The sequence below is a fragment of the Vidua macroura genome, chromosome 5 (genome assembly GCF_024509145.1).
Source record: "Vidua macroura isolate BioBank_ID:100142 chromosome 5, ASM2450914v1, whole genome shotgun sequence".
Lineage (NCBI taxonomy): Eukaryota > Metazoa > Chordata > Aves > Passeriformes > Viduidae > Vidua > Vidua macroura.
The window spans coordinates 59,683,065-59,704,229 of record NC_071575.1 but is presented as its reverse complement, the minus strand read 5'-3'; the positions used below and the strand labels follow the sequence as shown (position 1 = coordinate 59,704,229).

General features: G+C 41.5%; 1 protein-coding gene across 1 annotated transcript in view; it reads right to left on the bottom strand.

The window, feature by feature from the left end:
- Positions 1–36: 36 nt before the first annotated feature.
- Positions 37–21,165, bottom strand: part of COG5 (component of oligomeric golgi complex 5) — a 173,601-nt gene continuing 152,472 nt past the window's right edge. Inside the window, exons 17-22 of the mRNA XM_053978240.1 lie at positions 20,838–20,941; positions 19,254–19,491; positions 10,855–10,931; positions 10,253–10,379; positions 9,615–9,694; positions 37–737 (exon numbers count right to left, since the gene is read on the bottom strand). Of these exons, the coding sequence (XP_053834215.1) occupies positions 623–737; positions 9,615–9,694; positions 10,253–10,379; positions 10,855–10,931; positions 19,254–19,491; positions 20,838–20,941 (741 nt within the window). The 3' untranslated portion in view covers positions 37–622. The remainder of the gene's footprint in view (positions 738–9,614; positions 9,695–10,252; positions 10,380–10,854; positions 10,932–19,253; positions 19,492–20,837; positions 20,942–21,165) is intronic.

The following is a 21,165-nucleotide window of genomic DNA, read 5'->3' as shown; positions in this document are numbered from 1 at the left end:
GAAGCTAGTGAAGAAATTCAAATACTATTTTCAGGATTGGATAGTTAATATTCTTTATTACAATTTAAACAAGAATAGTTGAAATCAATATAAATTATTTCTAAGCAAATAGCAGTGCAATAGAGAAGAATTTAGGTTAGTTATAAATACTTTTCCTTGTGTTAAAATTAGTGATTTTTAGATGGAAACTGATGATTCAAACGTTTCAAAAGTACAATTTTCTGAATACGGCTAAAATGTATTCAACTGTTTAAAACTCTACTTGTAGGAAAAGAGCTGCTTCCTTATTTGAGATATTCAGCAATTACACTGTAATATTTGAGTTCTAATTTTATACTTTTCTAAATTCAAAAGGAATGCTTAAGAATGTTTCAATTAGATGTACACTCACAGCACATAAAAGTTGTACAATTTTCTTATAATATTTCTTTATAAGTAGGTTCCTGTAATGTGAACATAAAGCCAGAAGACAGAAGTTTCAGACATGAAGTAGGTAAATATTTCATTGTAAAGCTGATGTACTTGAGGATAATTTACATGAACAGTGAATACCTATGTAGCACCAAAGCCCCCAGCTGTGTTACCATCCATTCCCTGGTGTGAGAGCATTGTCCAGGTGTGTTCACTGAAGGGTTGACATGGCTTTCTGCAGCAGCTGAACCATTATGGGATAGACTGGTGCAAACTCCTTTCCCTCTCTTGTTCTCACTGATTGAACATAAGCTTCCAGTGCACCACTGAAAAAAAAAAAAAAAAGTAAAGTAGCTAAAGCAATTAAGTACTGTAAATTCAGGATCTGCAACAGAAATTAATTGCCTTCTTCCCTCCTGTGAAATTTTCCTCAGATGGTCCTACTTGTATGAGGAAGGAAGCAAAGAAAGAAGGCCTTGCAAAGCTGTATATAATTGTTCCATGATCTTTATCTCCTTTCTTGCATGTTTGAGGAGCAAACAAGTTAACATTTAAATAAGCAGCAGCATGTTGCAGATGGCTTGAAATGACAGCTCTGACGCACAGACTCGGGCTCAGTGCTGCACTGGTAACCTTTAGAAAGGGAGAGAATTATCTCCAGCTGCTGCAGACGCTGAGAGTGCAACTTCCAGCATGAAAGGTGGGGCACTGGTGAACATCCTGGGCCATGCCCTGAGGTGATTCCCGGCACAGCCTTTTGAACTCCCACCTCGGTCCTCTGGAAACGCTGCGCACGAACCCCAGAGAGGGCTTGGGCAAGGCACGGCCTGGCTCTCTTACACATTGTCACAGGATGTCGCACATAGAGTCATCATGTGGGAACTGCACAAATAAAAGATTGCAAAGCTAAAAGGGGTGACTGTGCTGATGCTTTACAACACTGGCTCACCTTTCAGCCAACATTTTAGTACACACCATTGTTGAGTGACAGCATATTTGTAAAACAACCACTGTAAGTGCTCATCTGTTGAGATTCCAACTTAATAATTCATTAAGTAGACCAAGCTAGTGCAGCCACACTTAAATAAATATAGCTTTGAATTTAATTTTCTTTTCTGCTTCTATTTCTTCATGTAACTGATATGATCATCTTGGAGTTTCCTTCTAAAATCCACTTAGATTTGTGCTATTTACAGCAAAACTGTGACATTAAGAAAATGCACAGACCCCATTTCAAGTGGAGACTATCATAGCTCCCGGTATGTGGCTGCTCCTTTTCTAATACAGACTGTCACCACAGCGCTCCCAGCAGTGCGCAGGCACCAGCCCACAGGGCAGTGGGGTCCTGCCGCCAGCGCGGTCACTGAGCAGGGAGTGGTGCTGGGTTCTGTCTCATGCATGCCTTTCTGGGAGTGCAGGATGCACCAGCACAGCTGCTCTGCCAGTGAGGGAGCCTCCTGGCTTTTAGTAACATGGCAGGAACATTCCCAGTCCCACTGGGAGAAAGCAGATGGTTGTTGTGCACATCTGGTGAAGGGGTGGGGGGGCACAGGGGTCAAGAGGTATGGCAACACACAGCAACCACAAAGTTGTGCCTATAAATACACACCCGCTGCTGTAGGATGGTGGGCTGTAGAGACAGAGCTGTATTTATGTTTGCTGCTCCTTCCAACAAACAAGCCTTTGGTGGAACCCTGCGTTCCTGCACAAAGAGTTCATGGATTTGAAGGCAGGACTGCTCCCTGGTAAGTGCCTGCTGGCAGCAGTAGGCAGTGAATCAGGCAAGGCTTAAGGAAAGCAGAAGTACTGAAGAGTGATATTCAGCCCATGTTTCACACACACAGGCTTCTCCTGGCATAAGATGGTAAGAGAGGAGTAGCCAAGATCCCTGTGTGATGCTGCAGCTCTGGGAAGCCTCAGATGAGCCCACCAAACCTGACAAACCAGAGGAGATGGTAGGAAGATGTAGGGTCACAGTACACTTGGGTGCCTGTGAGTAAAGCTGCTGCTACATCAGCAAGGGCTTGGTCCTTCCTCAATAACTTGTGTCAGAGCATGGCTGGGAATTTCCAGCAAAGTTCATTTATCAGCAAGTGGAAGATGCTCCTGAGGCCAAGAGCCTGTGCTCAGTTCTCTGGAGAGAGGAGTCTGGGTTCCGAGAAGCCAATAACAGCCATGGCAGCCCGGCCCCACGAGCTGTCCTGGGGCTGCTCCCGCTCCTGCCAGCACTTCCCAGCCCCAGCAATGCCGGCGCTGATCCGTCAGCCCCCTGCCAGGGCGCGCCAGGAGGAGCTGGCTGTCCCCACGTGCAGTGCCTGCTAGTGGAGTTTGACAGGGAGAGAGTGAAGCGTGCAACTGTGCAACCAAAGAACCTGAGGCAGCTTCACCTCTGAGCACAGGGTGGGAATGGAACAGCACAGCACGAGGTGATTCCCACCACAGCTCCTGATGTCCCTATGAAGCAACCAGACTTCACAGTCCCTCTTTGCTGAAACCCAGGACATATTGTCTGGGGGGAGACAAAAGAAGGATGGACTGGATTACTGGAGAGTTGAGCTTCAGAAAAATAAAGTTACTGAGCAGAGAAACAGTTCCTCATGTTGGCCTTGGTGCACTTGAGAGCTCTTAAATTTTGATAACAGCTTCCTTGTGAGCTACTGCTGAGGGGTCCACGCCAGGTACAAATACACTGTAAGGAATCACTTTGATTTTTTTGCACAACAACAAACCACAACAGAGATGCAATCACTTGTTACAGGCAGAAAGACAGGGAAAGAAAATTTATTTTATCTAGCTAAAGTAAACCTGACTTTGGCACGTGGTCACCTCCCTGAGAACTTTCAGCCTGCTCCTTCCCAATGGTCCCTGGGGAGCAGCACAGGGTCTACAGGGAAAGAGGCAACTAAAACACTGCTTGCTGCAGCCACAAAGTGCTTTGGGTGCAGCTCACTTCCCAGCAAAGGCCATGAGCATCAAGAATTGCAGAGAAATTAGGCACATCCACAGGTTTATTTTAAATCCCAAGATTTAGAGACAGAAAGTGAGACTGGGGGAATGGGACAGCAGGAAATTGTGCTTTTTAGATAAATTGGCCTCTTGTAGCAATGAGAGGCCCACATGTGATGAGCAGCAGGTGGGATATGCAGGCAGGGAAGGGTCAAGGATGACATCAAGGATGCCATCCTGATGAGTGGAGATGCTTCAGAAGAGTCAGAAATGTCTCACATTTCCACTCAGGTCAGCACTCAAGTGCTCTGGTCAGCAGTAATTGTTAGACTTATTAAATGTTTGCTGGCTGCTACAGAGAACTGTCCCTCGTATTAAAAAGACAGTTGAGAAACTCCTGTGAGTTTTCTTACTGTAACTGTCACTTATCTTGATAAATTTCTCCCCTTCCACTCAGCAGTATCCCTGTCTTTTCCATCCTATACACTCCTCAAAGTTTGTTGTAGGCTCAAATAATATTTTTGAAGTCATCACAAGCTGAAAATAGAAAAAAAACCCATATTGACCTGCTTAACTTAGGAAGCTCTAACACCTCTTGGTGAAGTTGTGGGTTGGCATCATTATCCAGATGGTAACACTGCTATCCCTTAACTGATTTATCTCCTTGCTTTGAAAAAGCCCTTGAAAAAGATTACAGAGATAACCAGATAGATGAAAGGGAGAAGCTTTACCCTAAAAGCAGCACCCAAAACCACTCAATGTGAGCCCTTGATAATCCTTTGCCAGACTGTTATTCCCATCAGATCAAACAAGGTGGAATGAGATTTAGGCTATACTAAGTGCCATACTGCAGTATTACAGTCCTACTGTCACACCTTCTAGCAGCTTTTATCTTTTTTCCTTCTCTCCTTCCCCAAAAGAATCTGATTTAACTCACAAAACCAACTCCATCAGAGGCAGCTAAAAGGAGTTTTGCAGGTCCCTTCTGCTGCACTTGCTCTTTTACTGCGGCTTTGCTTGCATTGTTTCAAAGAGATGGAGTCAATCTTCACAAATATAAGCAACCTGAAGAGCATCACAACTCTTACCCACTCCAAAGACAATCAGTAATGTCAATACTGTAAGGTGAATTCTCAGGCATTTTTCTAGAAGAGACTTTTTACAGCTTTACACTAAACAATGAAAGCAAAAGCTTTCTGAATAGTCCAACTGCATTCGCTATTTTCCTGTGCCCCACACTTGCATCTCCAATAGAAGTATTTAAACATTCTGAAGCTGAATGTTTTAGAAAGCCATTCATAACCAGTAGCTTTACCTGAAACAGTGAAAGAACAGTGTTTCTGGTAAAGCAAACTGGCCTGGAGAACTCCCTGCTCCCTGTTCCCACCCAGGGAAGGCTGGGAGCCTGCTCCCACACAGGCAAGTGTAGGAAAGCAGCCAAGGGGAGGATGAAAAGCTGCTGCAGCTGCTAAAGGCTGGTAGCAAAGAGGCAGCCACAGTCACCTGGAGTTCCACACCCTACCAGGTGACAAGGGAATCATGGTCAAGCTCAGAAACTCCTTTGCATTGCTGCCTGTGGGAATGACACCACGGAGGTGGGCCAGGAAGTCTGTCCATTCCTGGTAAGGAAAGGTCCAGGTAGTAAAATGGCACAAATCGTGAATCCAGGGATGAAGGTTGTTTGGAGTCCAGAGAATAATGGTGAGGTTGCTCCAGAGTGAGAAGGAAGAATGGGCTGGAAGAGGTAACTAAAAGCAGCAATGGTCATAGAGTAGACAAGGTTCCAGAAGTTCATTTGGGATGGGAATTTTGTTTTGCTGAAGACAGTCAACAAGTCTTCAGGGGACAGCAGCATACAGGAATATGGACAGTGCAGGAAGTTGCTTGTGGCAAAGCAAGATGATTGTTGCTGCATGCAGCCAGACTACAGTGAAGGCTCCCTGAGCTGGGCAACTTGGAACATCACAGGAGCTGCTGGGAAGCCTACCTGATTTTAATTTGGGGAGATAAATGAATTCAAGGGCTTTGTTAACACTTGAAATGCAGACTTTTCCATGACATTTTGGTAAATTTTAAGTCCTAGCTCAAATGAGCTTCTGTTAACTCTGCTGACAGTACAGGACTCAATTCAGATGCACCAGTTTACCATTAAAATCTTGTCTTCAGAAATGCAGGATCACTCCTGTTGAGGACACCAGTGCCAAAGTAGTTGTGGAAAAATAAACAGCACTATGGGTGAAAGCAGTATCATGAAGTCTCCAGCACAGAGGAGATCACAGCTGTTGTCATATCAAAAGATGTAATATATAGTTGTATTATTGTTTTTTAAGATGGTAGAAACCCTGTTTATGTAATATACAAAACATACTCTTGAAGGGATTAGACTAAATAATGCCCTAAATTCAGCATCTTCTAGTCTAATAAAGGACATAAAACCTGCTCAGCAATCTGTTTCTATTTTAAAAGACAAGCTATGGTATACATTACAAATATTGTTTGTAAAAGAGAGCTATGGAAGGAGGGTTGGTGGGATGTTCTGCATATATTAATGCTTCATTAAAAATGCCATAAGAAGTAAGGAAAAAAAAAGCCCTAAGTTTAAGATGCCCTCCCACATAAGGAAAAGGATTTTAAAGCACTTATTAAATTACTTCACTTGCATGAGCAAAACCATGAGCTTTCTTGGAAATCAGGACAAGCTGATTATATAAGACCCTGATAGTTCTTCTTTAAAATGTTATTTGAACCCATGAAGATTTATATCTAGAGCTAAAAGGAAAAAAAAAAAAGTATGATTTGGGTTGTGGCTCTTAAGGGATCTTAATGTGTATCCCTTACAATTACTCTAAGTAATTAATCTTATATGGAATTGTGAATCCTAGCGCTACCCTCCTGGGCTCTGCCTTTGGTCAAATGGAGTCAGATTTACATCGTGAGCTTCAGAAGAGGCAGGGATCATCTTTCTGCTCAGTACTGGACTGCACCCTGTGCACTCCTGTCCTGATCAATCAGCAGGGCAGCTGGAGGACGCTGGGGCCAGACTTTTCTTTAGTATTTTGGTAAAAGTCCGTTTGCTCCGCAAACTTTAGGGCAAAGCAGAAAATGGAAAATCTGCTGTGTAAGAGACATCTGTATGACACCAGGTCTATTAATCGAGTGCTATAAAAATTACTGTAAAACCAAACAGCAAAACCTTCAACAGCATCACCTGTAGGACAAGAGAGGAGCAGGAGACATCTCCGGTTATTCCAGACGGCATAATGAAGAGATGAAAGGGCCCGTGTGCTGACAGAGACGCCTGAGAGCCCCCCGGGGTGTATGAGTGGCCGGCAGCGCTGCAGCCTCCCCTCCCGGCTGCGCTCCTTGCCCCGGAGCAGAGGCAGCGCTGACCCAGCGCGGCCCCGCTGCTGCCGGCGGAGCAGCCGGCTCTGCCCAGCCAGACAACCCGGCGCACAGATGGGCCTTTCACGGTGCTCCCCGAGCTGCCATTTGTCCCTGCCCCGGGCAGGTGAGTGGTCAGAGCAACTCCTCAGCTCAGGACAGCAGCTCCATATGGAAATGCACCCTTCACTGGGCCTGGCTTTCAACTCTGCTTCAGCAAGGGGGAGCTTGAATAAGGGGAGTTAACACACACTCTAATGGTAAAGGTAGGAATTTGGCCCTTCAGTGGATGAACTGTCCTTCAGGCTGTCTCAAATCCTGTCATGTCTAATAGGGTTTCTTTTATGGAAGAAAAGTTGAGTTTTCAAGCTTAATTTAAAAAGAAAAAATTGCCCTGGCCACTTAAAGTGCTCCTTTCAATGCAATCCCTGCGCAGGGAGGACACCTGCAGCAGGGTCATCTCACCTAACTTTAAATGTCTGCAGGGCAGCTGGATGCCTGAGAGAATTCCTGTGTCCCAGCCCACACTCCATTCACTGAACAGAGAAAATGGGAGCTTTCAGGACACAATGCAACTGACCTATTTTAGGTACCCGCTTCAGGATGAGATGAATCAGCCCCAGCAGCACCTGTTTCTCTCTGCTGTCTACAAAGGGAGTCTGGCAAATATACCTCTGGCCAAGTAAATACCACCCCTCGTGCTGAATACAAGCAGAAAGAAATGCACAAAAATGCTCAGAATGGAACTAATTCATGCCATTCACACCACGTTGCGAGCGAAGCCTTTAAGACCTACAGAGCGGAAGAAGCATTCCAATTAGCTTTAATATGAAGCTAGAAGGATCCTGGTAACACAAGGAAATTAACATCTAGGCAGCAGGTCCCTAGAGTAATTGCACAGTTGTTACAAAGGGAAGTTGCACAAAATTACTATTTGCAAGACTGCAACGAACAAAAAGATAATATCTTGATGTAGGCCAGTGCAGGGATCTGAAGGCTCCAAACATCCAAAGTTCAACTCGCACAGCTGAATGACTACAGGTGGAAAAAGCCTGAAGAGGGTGACTGATAGAAGAGCAAGATGCCTGCAGTTCAACTTGGGTTCATATGAGACACACAAAGAGCTGGCTCAGAAATCTTCCAATAGAGTATTAAAGAAAATATGAGTGATTCATGGTCATACTAGTGACTGATGTCTGCTTGCCTGCCTTACATTTGATAACCAGCCATGAAAAATGAATAAAGAATTTAATGAAAGGATTGAAAGGAAAACTTAAGTACTCCAGCTTTGCTACTCGGTCTAATGGATGACACTGTCTCAGCCTAAAAGCCTCCTCCCAAGGTTTGTTCCTTAATACCTCCATGGTTAGAACAATTTATCAGTGTCTGAACATGACCACCAGCACGCCCATTAACTGAATCAGTCTGGATGAAATTTAATTGCAGACAAAGACAAAAATGTGTTGTAGTTTAAGGATGGCATTTTCAAACTTGGGAAAACAAATTGAAGAGAACAAAATCCCACCAGTTCTCAAATGATTTGCATTCCCTGCTTTTTCTGTTATATCTGAGATTCAACACTTCCAGTGTTGCTAGTACTATCAGGACAGAAATTACAATCAAAATATTCATAGCTGATTACACATACAGCTCTGTCAGCCCCGTACCTATCACCTATGGCCCTGTAATTCTGTGTCATGCCTTGAGATTCAAGAACAGCTAGTTTTGTAGACAAAGTAGACTTATCACAAGTATGATTTTCAAAAAATACACATATGAAGAGACACAGTTTGTATTTTAATGTTTCAGAAATAAATCCTAGTAACATCTACTGGTGATTAACTAGTATCTCCTTAACTGGCCTAATCACTGCATGGGACTGTGTGGTGCTATCAGCTTCAGGAAGTAAATATTTATAGCAGACTCCTCTTGGCTGCTTTAGAAGTGTGGACAGAAAACAGTTGACTTTCTGAGGCACAGTCACTGTTGGCTGGAATGTAAAGTCAGCTTTTTATCACTCCAGCAAAAGCTGGCAACATCCATGCATGCTAGTTCAAGGACAGAGCTGGCTCCTAGGCCAGATGGAACCTGGTGCAGCTACATGTGACAACCTTTCCCAGGTCACTGGTGTGGGGGACACCAAGGTCACTGAGAAGATGGCTGGAAAGTTCAGGGTTTTAGGAGCCAAATGATCATCTGAGCCTTGAATCCTGAGGACCCCCAGGTTGGTTTTGTCATATTCATACAAATCTGCTTTCTCTAACATGCTTCAAAACTCAGCTTGATTTGAAAAACAAGACCCTTCATAGCTTTTCCTAACATCTTAAGATGCAAAATAATATGTAGCTATGAAGTCATCTACTCTAGCAAGATTTCAAAAATCTGATGTAATTATTAGTTTCTAAAGATCATGGGCTGATTTCCTGAAAAAATAACATTCCAGGTGTGTAACAAGGGTCTTCCAGTTTTAGATTTCTACCTACATTTATATTGGTTAAGCTTTCAGAGCTTCTCTTTGCTGATACAGATGACAGGACAGCTGCAGTCTTGACTTTCCAGCAGTTAGGAGAGAGAGGCAGTTTTGTAAAAACTCATTATTAATTTAAACCATCATTGTGCATGGTTTACTTGCTTTACAAGAGGATTATGTGCTCCTTCCAAAGGCACTGGAGAGTTTGAGTACAGGGTGGTGGAAGGGAGAGTTCAATTTATATTTCTGCCACTTTGCAACTCATCCCATGAGTGGAGAGAAGGTAATGGTATTTATGATATATCTCCTGAGGCACATTTTTTTTTATTTTTCAAGAGTCCTAGTGTGCAGATAAGTTACTGTTCCCTTATCATAAATGTAGAGAAGAAAGAAGCACGATTTTTACCGTATGAGAGCAAGCCTGTCTTTTTCAGATGGATGATCATCGAGCCACTGGGAGTAGCGGGCAATGGACCACTCAGCCCTCTGGTACAGAGAAACACAAACACCAATTAAACAAAATGCAAAAAGGGAAACAGACACACCAATTTCAGAATCATAGATGACATAAATGAAAGCCACATGAGGTTCTCAATACCGCAGTGATGCAGAATGAATTAAGAAATCAAAGACAATTAACAGGAATAGCCCAGTATGTTATTTGGGAGCTCAAAGGTCATCTCCTACATCAGCTGTTGGCCCATTTCTGACAGGGTTTTTATGTAGATTTCCTGCATCTTACAAGAGAAGGATCCAGGCAATTTGCAGTCTGGGGAAAGATCTGCAACTTCTACCATGAGCTGACAGAATAGTAAAGAACTGAGAGTCTATTTAGTATCAGGTTATCATTTCCCTACTATTAATCAATCAATCAATCAATCAAGTAAACCAATTATTATAAAGCCTTTGCTACAATAAAAACAAAACAGAAAAATTATATAAAATATGCATTTGACTAATTTTTAACTAAAACAGCTAGAGCAAACTACAATGCTCGTTGCACCTTAGGACATCTGAAAATAAAAGACAGGTTGATCTTATTACCTGGAAGGGTGATTTTAGCTCTGGTGGTGCTCTTGTAAATAAGAACTGAAGAATAATGCTGAATGGAATAACCTCTCCCAGAGCTGGGCTACTGGCAATATGCTCACTGGTCTGGAACAGCAGTGGTCTGGAAAAATGTAACAATACGCTCATTAAATAAAGAAAAAGCTTTTTGAATGCATAAGTGCCTGTATGTGGTGGCAATATTGTGTTAGGATAGAACCATTGAGTTTTTTGCCCCTACTCTGCATCTTGGGTTTCCAACACAGGTCCAGTTTGCAAAAATTTACAGCAGTTGCCTATTGTAATTAAACAACACAGGCCTGTAAATTTTGCATTTCAGTGAAAACATTTAAGGTAACTATAGAATTCTCTGTCATAGATGTACTGAAATCAACACAAAAAAGTACAATTTGGCCAACATTTGCATGACAAAGATTGTTAAATCATAGTTATACTCTGCATAAAATTTAAAAGAACTTTAATCTATTTCTAATTTGCAGGTGGGTGTTGCCAAAAAAGCTCTCAGTTCAATCAGAACTAACACGAGGTAATAAATCAGTTTTGAAATACCGTTTAGTCATACTGCGACTGCAACTCACCTGAATGACCTCAGCTGTCTGTAAGATTTTCCCAAGTCAGAGACTCGGCGACACAGCGGTGCTACTGCTAACTCCATCTACAAAAGCAAACAGTTCCATTTATATTAGATTCTCCCAAAACATAACACCTGTATTGAAATAGCCTGTCTTTAAGCAATAATCCAAACTTGCAGACTAAGTCAGTGACTTCTCTCTGGTGGCTGAATTAAGACAAGAAGCTGTCTTTTCCTTTCATACTATGTTGCCCAAGCCAAGACTTCTGCCTTATTCTTGGCAACACAATAAGCATTTCGTGACAAATGATAAAGACAGTCTGTGCATAAAAACAGAAGGGGCTTTGTAAGCTTTCTGAGACTTGTTTCCTGCAGCAGGTTTATTTTGTTGGTGATGAGTTTCCTAATGAAGCACTTATGTCAGTACCCCAAAAATCTGACTGTAGCCTGGGAAGAAAGCAAATCTAGGCAGGTCTCCACAAACCACTGCTAAAGCAGTAAAACTGCAGACACATTTCAGCTGGGCAGCCTTTCCTTTGGTGAAGGACAAGGTTAAAATTATTCTTTCCTGAACAGCAGGCCCCAAATTTTGGGGCATAAAACCTATACAGATTAGATAGAAGGCAGCTGTGATCTATTGCCAAAGGGTCATATGGAATCATGGTTAAAGAGTAAGACCATTATTTTCATACTGTTGGGTTTCTGAGTTAGAGCAGCCATCTTTAAAAACAAACAAGTTTAAAATACTTTCTGTTGCTGAAGCATGGGAGCTCTGCTGTTTTGAAGAAGAGCCAGGCTCCACTTGGGTTTTTACATCTAAATTCTGTCACAGGCTCTTCATTAACAGTGAGGACACAAAAGTGAGAAAGAACTGTTTCCCTTCTGGATCCCAGACTGAACATGAACTTTACACAGCAAAATTTCAGTTAATGTGCACACCAATACAAATACCACCACTTAAAAAAAAAAAACCCAGGTAATTTTACTCATACATGGATTAAGTCTTTATTTTTTGCATTCCTGAAGTGTCAGCCAAATGATGGATCAAGCTTTATTCTCTGTTTTTTTTTAAATCCCCAACTTGAAAGACTATTCAGATTTTGATTTACATATAATGCACAATTAAACTAAGTTTCAGAAGATGACAGCTAAAATAAGCAACAAGATCAAAACCACTATATCATGAGTTTTCCTTGTAAGTAATATTGCTGAACGAGTTTCAAAGTGTTTGTGATATGACACTATTTACAGTGAAGTCTTTAATACTATTATATTATTCTTTCCAGCTGCAGCATTTCCTCAGACAGAGATGGCTGCTTGGCCACCAGCTTCACCAAGAGCACACAACTATGCTGGGATTCCAGCATAAACAAGGAACATGGTGCAGTGAACTATGATGCCATAGTTCAGCTAAACCCAGAAGAACTTAAATTAGTGAATAATGCAAATCAAGGCTATATACTTCAGGGCTTATATACTTCCCTCTTTAAAAGCAGGTGGCAGGATAGGAGTCATCTCACCTGCTTCTCAACATCTACAGGTTCTCTTCAAAGGCTGTGGAGAGAAACAGCCACTCTTGGGGGGGTGATGCACCTTTCCCCAAGGTGGACACCTAAAATAGGTCAGGCCAATCATGTTTGTAGGAGTAACCCCCTACACGACACTCAGGCAAAGCTGGGAAAGCCACAGGGCCCAACCCAAGCATCTTGGCTTCCCCTGCAGACCAGGAGAGGTGGGTAGCTCTGGAAAGCAATGGGGAATGCCCCACAGAGCTTTCCCATGGGCAGTGCACAGCCACTAACTAAGCCCAAGGACCTCTGTGCACCTGCCCACATCAGGCACTTCCAGGCCACTTGAAATCTGCATTTTATGCAGATTTCACTCACAGGAGAAGAAAGTGAATAAAAAATCCAGGACATAAGAAAATAAGGCTCCAGACCGAGTAACAGCCTGGCTTCCTCTTGCCTGCTGCCCTTTTTGGTCCCCAAATCTTTAGGCTATGAAATGGCCCCTCTTTACATCCTGACGATGAGGTCACCTCTCCTGCAAGCAGGTGGGGAGGTCAACGTCCCTGTGGCGCAGAAGCCACCAGATGCTGTGCTGAATCTGCTGGCACAAGGGAGTGAGGGCATGCTCCCAGGGAAGGCAGGCTCTGCAAGGAACCGCTGGAGGGAACTGCTCCAACTCCAAGCTGCAGTGAAGATTACAGCAAGTTCAGCATGTTGTTCCCCCAGGTCCCCCAGAAGCACAGGTGGGAGCCAAGAGGCTGGTGTGCCACACAGGATCAGGAGCAAGCAGCCAAAATAAGGAGCTAACCAAGTATGCTTTGCTGCATCATGATATAAGATCCCTACAGATCCTGAAAAACAAATGGGAGCAAGACTCTGATTTCTCCTGAGCTTCGTTTCAGGCGTCAGTATTGGCTGGGGGCAGCTGGAAGCAACTGATATCCTGCAGGAGCTGGTGTCCCAGCTCTGGTGGGAGCTGTGGGCTTGTAGCTGTGAGGGACCAGGGAGAAGATAATTCCTTTAGGTTCTTTAGAGACTTTGATAACAGGCAACAAACTGCCAGTCTGACTCGTGGAAACAGTGATGTGCAGATCAAACGGTACTCATGAGGGGGAAGAAATAACAGCATAGGAAAATATAATTTTGCTTAATAAGTTTTAAAAGATTGTTTCACTCCCGGAACATCATATGAAGTAATGAGACGTTAAGTGAAACTTTCTACAGCTTAACCAATTCCTTATTAAAACAAATTTTAATGAATTCTCTTGAATATACTTTGTAGTTTCCATAAATTAAATTTTTTTGTCTTAAGTACTAAAGAAGAAAAATTACTTTGGAAAATTCTATTACTTCATCTTCAACCTTTATTCACTGTAGGAAATTATTAGTATTGCTAGAACTAGATAGATTTTATGGTGGCAGCAGATGGTGGATTCGTGAAGTAATAGCTGCCAAAGAAAAATATTGTTTTTAAGCTTTGCAGCATACTATACTATCTCACATTGACTCATGAAGAGTGGGAATGAGTGAAAACTAATCTGGTAAAAATGTACATAAACCACAGAAACTCTTTTTTAAAAAACTATAATACTAGTCTTTGTGTTATAACCCAATCTCTCTCCAATAAAAAGTATAATGCACATAATAACTAAGATTGTTTTCTTTCCTTGAATTTTAGGAATTCAGTGACACGGTGGGATGCTATGGCATCCTTCTGCTGTCACAATCATTTCTGAGGCCACTGAGAGGAGTTTAGTGTCTCTGCTGAGCACTGTGCCAGCCCAGGAGCAAGTGCTGGGGAGGAACCATTCGGCTGGAACAGCTGCTGTTTTCAAGGTGCTGGAATTGGGCAGAGAATTGAGCGTGCATCACTTCTGGCTGTGTTACCTGTCATCACCTGAAACGGCATCAACTGTTGATTCACACAGCGAGTTCTACTGTAGCAGCCTCTGCTGTGATACACAGCTATAGTTTCAAAGCCTGTCAGTGAGCTCTTGCATCAGGGGATGATTTTGGCTGTTGGCAGCCAGTACTTGTATTATGTGTGCAAGGCCTTTCACTCAGCCATGTCCTGTGGACTTTACATATAAAAGGGTAAGTAGTATTTTCTGTTTCTTTTCCAGATTTCCCTTCCAAACTGTAAATTTGAAAATTCAAACATCCAGATTAAATTCAGTGATAAATCAGGTGTTCAAGCAGTAATTTGCAACCACAGAGGCTTGATCTGATATTATCATTAACACAGAATCCAAGGGGAGCACTAGGAGATGAATGTGCTTGCCAAAAAGCAAGCAGCAGATACAACAGAAGAAGGCCTAATGACTTGTTTCTTTTAGGTTTGTTCAAAACCCATTGCTTTTCCATTATTTATTCATATGTTAGTTTGCCATGCTATGCAGGACATAGGGGCAGGCGCCTGCCCAACATACGCTTCTTTTCAATGGTTAATGCTATCTAAGCCCAAAAAGGCAGTATTATCTTTTCTTCTCATATGACTCTGCCATAGCCCATGGCTAGGTGGTCAATTATTGAACTATTCACTGGCTGGCCATATTGAAAAAAATACATCACATGCCTGGCTTCTCTAATTGGATTATGTTCAGCAACCCAAGGGTGAAGTTAATACATAGCCTAGATACAGATAATGCATATATATTGAAGAGGGCTTTAAAAAAACCCATAGTGAAGTTACTTTTTAGTGTCTATTGTGGTATTTTTAAGATCTCTCATTACTTAAACAGCTGTTTTTTCAGCTGGAAAATCTTAACATTAAATTTTTAGCAATTACATTTCCTCCTGGCCAAGATGAATCCCAAGTTTTTAAATGCTACCTCAAAATGCTTTTTTCTAGCCATTCACCAGGACAGAATGCTTTAACAAGCAAGGGAGCAGAAGAGCTGAACTATTACATGAAAGAAGCTGGCCTTGAAGGGATGTGCAATTTGATTTCTCCTCAGTGCAGCAATTCCAAAACGGTTGATGTTTAAGTAAACCCTTCAGCTGTAACACCTCTAAAATAACACACATCAGCAAATAATTCCCTCTTTCCAGGAAGATAATTAGCACTAAACATTAAATGTATTTTAGCTTTAGTAGTTTCTGTCTTTATTACTAGAACTGTGATTACAGCATCCTGCTGCTCCCATTTCTCTGTAAGAAACTAGAATGCAAATTTTAAAGGAAAAATTATAAAAACCACTTTTACACTTGTATCATCATGTTTGTTCAAAGGGGCTAATCTGTCTACATTTTAAAAAATCCAAATGCCTAATATTCTTGCTTTTTTAAAATGCCACATATTGAATCAGGAAACCAGATTCTGACCATAGTCTAGCCAGCAGACAGGAACAGCTCTTCTACACTAAAATTTAGCATTGTAAACTTCTACCATAGAAACATTTTTCTAGATAAATTCAATAAAATCCAAATATTTTGCAGTATTTTTTTGAGAAAGACTTGAAGAATTAGTGGCAGCATTAACTGTCCCCTATCAAAACAGTCTGAACACAGTACTGAACAATGCCAAAAATCCCAACCATGAATCATGCCTATAAAAAAAAAAGCATATAGAGAATAGTATCAACTCTAACAGGACCAATAAAAATTGTTTATTCTTTGCTGCATTTTCCAGCACTTCCATCGGGTTTTAGGAAGGCCCGAACTACAAGCCACAATCCCAAAGTATGCCTAAGTGCTGTAACAACTCTGAACAAGCAAGTTAAAAGGTCCTCTGGAGAAGAACTTGCACTCCCCAGAAACGGAAGTGTTGAAAACCATCAGGGCTTGCTGGCTTGCTTGCCTCCAGGAGAACATTTTTCTTCAGTCTGACAAGTACTGAATTAAAAAGTGAAATTTGGTATTAAATATATGAATATTGAATTATGGGCACCTTGAAAATACAAAACCAAATAAAACAAGCTGATTCGGGTGTATACAGGAGTGAGCTGAAAAGTAATCTTGTGCAATTGCTTGCATAAAAACTGAGAGCATGAAAAGAGCTGAACTCAGCCTGGAAATATTTCAAATGAGACTCCCAAGGAACTGTGGCACTTGATAACAACCTTGCAGTGCTGCGCACATTTCCTAGGGCTTGCAATGTTCCTGTGTTCCTGTAAGCACTGATTTACATGAAATCACATTAATGATATTCAGGCATATTTCATAGCTCTGTTTACAGCTGCCACAGTTGCACACACCTAGTCTCACTGCTGAGAAACCTGTAATGCATAGGACAGGCAAATGCCATACTGACACTGCAAACTGGGTAAGACAGAGAATTCAACAGAGCTACAGCAGTAATTCCTAATGTATGAGTAGCTGAGCTTCATTCCAGAAAATTGGCTGTTATGCACCTCAGCAAACCCAGCTCTGAATGAAGAGAACTTGAAATGCATTTTCTCCCTTCTGTGTGGACACCTGTTGTTTTGAGGCAACTTATCAGTAAAACACGTTTTCAGTGCTAAAATTTTCAAATCAGACTCTCAGCCAAAGCTATTCTTGCTGAGTATAAGGCAGCTGTAACTCTGTGAGTGCCCTGAAAGAATGTGAAGAAGCATGAGATACCCAAAATCTGATGCAATCAAAGGTTACTTGATTCATTGCAGGTGTGTTTATAATAAGAACTCAAATTAATCAAAGCTTCTGGACAGACTTCTGCCTGGGTCTTTTGCTTGCAAGCAACCCCAAAACACCAGAAGGGATTTTAAGATCTCAAAAGTCAGTTCTGAGCAGAAACATGTAACCCTTTTTTGTGTAGAGAAAATCCAAAATTACTTTACAAGACAGAACACAAGTAAAAACAGTTTATAAACAAACCTACTCCTACACACAGTATTTTTCCAGGCAGGTTGTTTCCTTTGGGTTTGGCTTTAGTCCAACAATGCAGTGCCTTTCTGGGACTGAAAAAAAACCCTGCACACAGCACTTATGGCCATTTGGAAAAATTTATCCTTCTCATCAAGCCAGCAGCCCAGCTAAATACCTGCTCCCTGCCCTCCTCAGTCAAAAGCAGCAGCAACCTCTCCTAGTCCTCATTAAAGCTGCATTTACACCAGGACTCCTGGCTGGGTCAGAGCAACAGCCACCTTCCTGCCAGGCTCCCAGGAGCTGGCATCATGGGCATGTGCACAAAATCCACCAGGTTTTTGGGAGGAGCACACACATCCCAGAAAACATGGATATACGGCAGCACCCACTTACAAAATGTTTCAGTCCTTTTCCTTCTATCCTGAGCAAGAGGATAGAGTGTCTAGGCCATTCTGGACACTACAGCCCCAGTGCAGCCTGGGACACCCAGAGGAGCTCTGTGCAGAGATGCTCAAAGGCACAGAGTGAGTGCTGAGTTGGCTCCTGCAGCTGGTTGGACACAGATTTCTTGTCTTAAGCTCATTTTTAAACAAGCCAAGAATACCGTACAATGTGAAGAAAAGAAAAACACAAGCCCCCAGATGCAGCAACAGTTGAAGGCAGGAGACAAGAATGAATTCAAACCCTTTCTTTTTTTTTTTTTTTTTTTTTTTGATACTGTGGTACAAAAGAAATCAGAATATTTTTCTCTACTCTATTGAGGAGTTATACTCAGCACAGTGGGGAAGACCATGCAAATTCCTCTACACTCTACAAAAACATATCTTCATTTTTCACTTAAAAGGTAGTCCATATCAGAATGGGAAAAATCACTGTTTAAAAAATTATAAACAAGTTATATTTTTAGGTTATAACAGGTGCTTAGATCAGATACTTTTACTATACAATCAGGTTAAAACATTTTCCAAATTTATATGACTTACTTTAGTTAAACTTAGCATAAATTACAAAAATTATCTCTATTCCTTCCACAGGAAGATTCAAGTGTCCTTTTTTTGCTTCCAATTTTGTGCCATTGTCTTCGAAACAGAGAAGGGAATGGAACCTTCTCGCTGAAAGCAATTGAAATCTTCCCCTTCATTTCTGTGGTTAAGGGCTGATTTGCTATTTTTGAGTAATGAATAAAAGAATTTTACTCAGGAGTATGTAACTCACAGGCAAATGATACAAAGCAGCCACAAGAAGGAGTGGAGGTGGCAGCAATTCCTCCCTCCCTGCTTTCCTCTCCTACCTCAGTTACCTACCAGCCAAAATCAGCACTCAGTATGCAGACAGCTGGTGCTAATTCCCTTTTCCACTTGGATAATAACAAATGGCAGCCTCAGATTGATCCGTGGTTCCCTAATTCTTTGGCACGTTAACCATACAGTGGTACTGCAGACAAATTAAATTTTAATATAGTAGGTAACACAGACAGGTAGTGGATATGAATCTGGCAATTTCTTTTGTGGTTTAGTCCCGTATATTAGGTAGGTAAAGCTGAGATGCAGGTCAGTCAATTGGGTCATGAAGAGAATATCACAAGACAACTGCCCTTCTGTTTTCCATAGGGCAGCTCTTGCCCAGGATATTGATATTTCTTTAGCTTGTCTCCTTCACTGCAAAGCAGCTGAGCTAGCCATAAACCACTGTGAGCACCGTGATATATAGAGTGACTAAGGAAGTGACACACCATATTCCATTAGAAGAGAGAGAAAGAATGAAGTCAATGAATGGTGGCAAATGACGGACGTGCCACAGAGGTCAGCCAAGTGGGACAACATGCCAAGATGCAGCTGAATTTAAATGCAACAGTCACCTGGACAGGAAGCTGTCAGACCTCCCTGAATGTGCCTTACAGTGATGAGGGATCTTCAACTACTTAGTGGATGCATTTCTCAGGATCCAGTATCTTATCAGAGAGGATGTTTAGACTGGAACGTGCCAATCTCTACAACTGCCGGTTTACACTTCAATGCGGACAAAAGCATTGATACTTTCCAGTGAAATCAGTGAAATGACACTAAAAAGCAGAAATCAGCACTGAGGGTACCTGTGCAAAATCTGCTGCCAGGCGCATCTTCCCACCTTCACCAAGGGGTCGTATTAGACTGGCATTGCGAATGAAAAGCTCAATTGCTCTTTGAGCCATGGCTTCAGTGTTATCAAAGACAAAGTCAAAACACTCAAAATGTCTGAAGTAGTCGCTCATGACTCTTGCTATAAAACCCTGAAGCTCTTTCATGTAGAGAGAACAAGGGACATCTGGTTTTCCTGAGTTGGATAATGATCTGAAAAAAAACAAGAGAAGAAAAATAAATAGGGGCAGCTAAATTCATCTTTAAAACGCAACCAAAACCTACTGGATTCTTTTAAACTTTTTTCCGACCCCATCGAGTCATGACATGAATTGTAGAGTCTCATTTCTACTCAGAATATGGAGCATGTAACTCTCTCTGAAACTACAGTCAGAAGATATGTCTTTATCAGCCATGCCCATGAAGAATTAGAAGATGAAACAAGAAAGAACAAGATAAAGGGCAATACCCCACTCCTACCCAACTTGCAGAGCCTCCTTCAATTTGGAACCTACATCTGAAATCCAGATCTTAAATTTGAATGTCCCAGTTGTTGATTCGAAAGTCTAATAGTGGATCATAAAATATAAACATATGTCACAGAGTTACTAATTTAGCCTGTCAATCCCAAACCTGTTCTCTGTATAGAATAAGTCCCTGAGATTCCTCCAAACCCAGGATTACAAAGTCAGTATCACAGATGCAGCATAGAAGCCCCTGGATACAAACCAATCCTCCTTCTCTTTCTTTGACTGACAGTCAGGTCAAAGAGCTCTTCCAAACTTAGAAGAACACACAGGCTATCTAACAAAGCTTAGCCTTTGGCTGGAAACTGTTTGCCCACCTAGAGAGGTATTGTGCTACTGCTGCCAAATGAAGGTAAGGGTAAAATGTTGTTTAAAAAAAATTCAAAAGGAAAATTCAAAATGTCTCTGAAAATATAGTATTTTCATATAATTTTCAAGACAAAAAACAGGACAATTGATGATGATACAAGCAATGTCAGAACAGACATGACAACCAAAATAAAATTTAGGAAGGAAGTCTCAATTATACATCAGACTCAAGATCTTGGCAGGTAAAGAATCCTGGAAATTTTAATGAAAACGCACTGGGAAAATAGCATAATATACTGAACCAGAGATTTACATTTTTTAAAAAGTTAATTTTAACTATTACATCACAGGCTATATGTTTTGAGAAACAGGAATACTGACATTTCTGAAGACTGTCCAAAAAAACCACATTTTGAAAGCAAAAGGGTTTTTTTAAACACAAAAATGGCCTCTTGTCAGCTTTCTTTTTCTATATGAAATTACTTTTACTCAACAGATATGAATACAAAAAGGGGAAGGGAGAGAAGACAGATGCTACCTGATTAATTTGTTTCAACAGATAGGTGTAATTCTGCTTCCTGTGTTCATTAACCATAAAGCATCATCTTCCCCTCAACAAACAAGCACTCTTGGTTCAAGGACATTGTGGCAATAACAATCTATTACACACATGCAGGACATCTTACTAGAGCAATGGTAAATTTAAAAGATATTTCTAGTTACCCAGAAAAATCTTCCTGGTGCATAGTGATGATAATAGCTTCCACTGAATCTCCTACAGAGTTCAGTAGCGGCTGAACAGCACTACCCATTAGATCATGGACTGCCTAAAATAGAATAAGAAAAAGGCAGAAGTAAGGAAACAAAAACTAGAAGCAATTGCATTTTGACACCTCAAAAATACCTTAGGAAACATTCCGTTTTATCAGTGCTTTTTATTATTTTGCATTAGAAAATGTTAAATAGGAGAACCAAACCTAAAGATAACATTTCTCTTTAACTGATTTTACCAGTAAAGTACAGAAATAAGGCTGCTTGCTGCTTCTGTGTA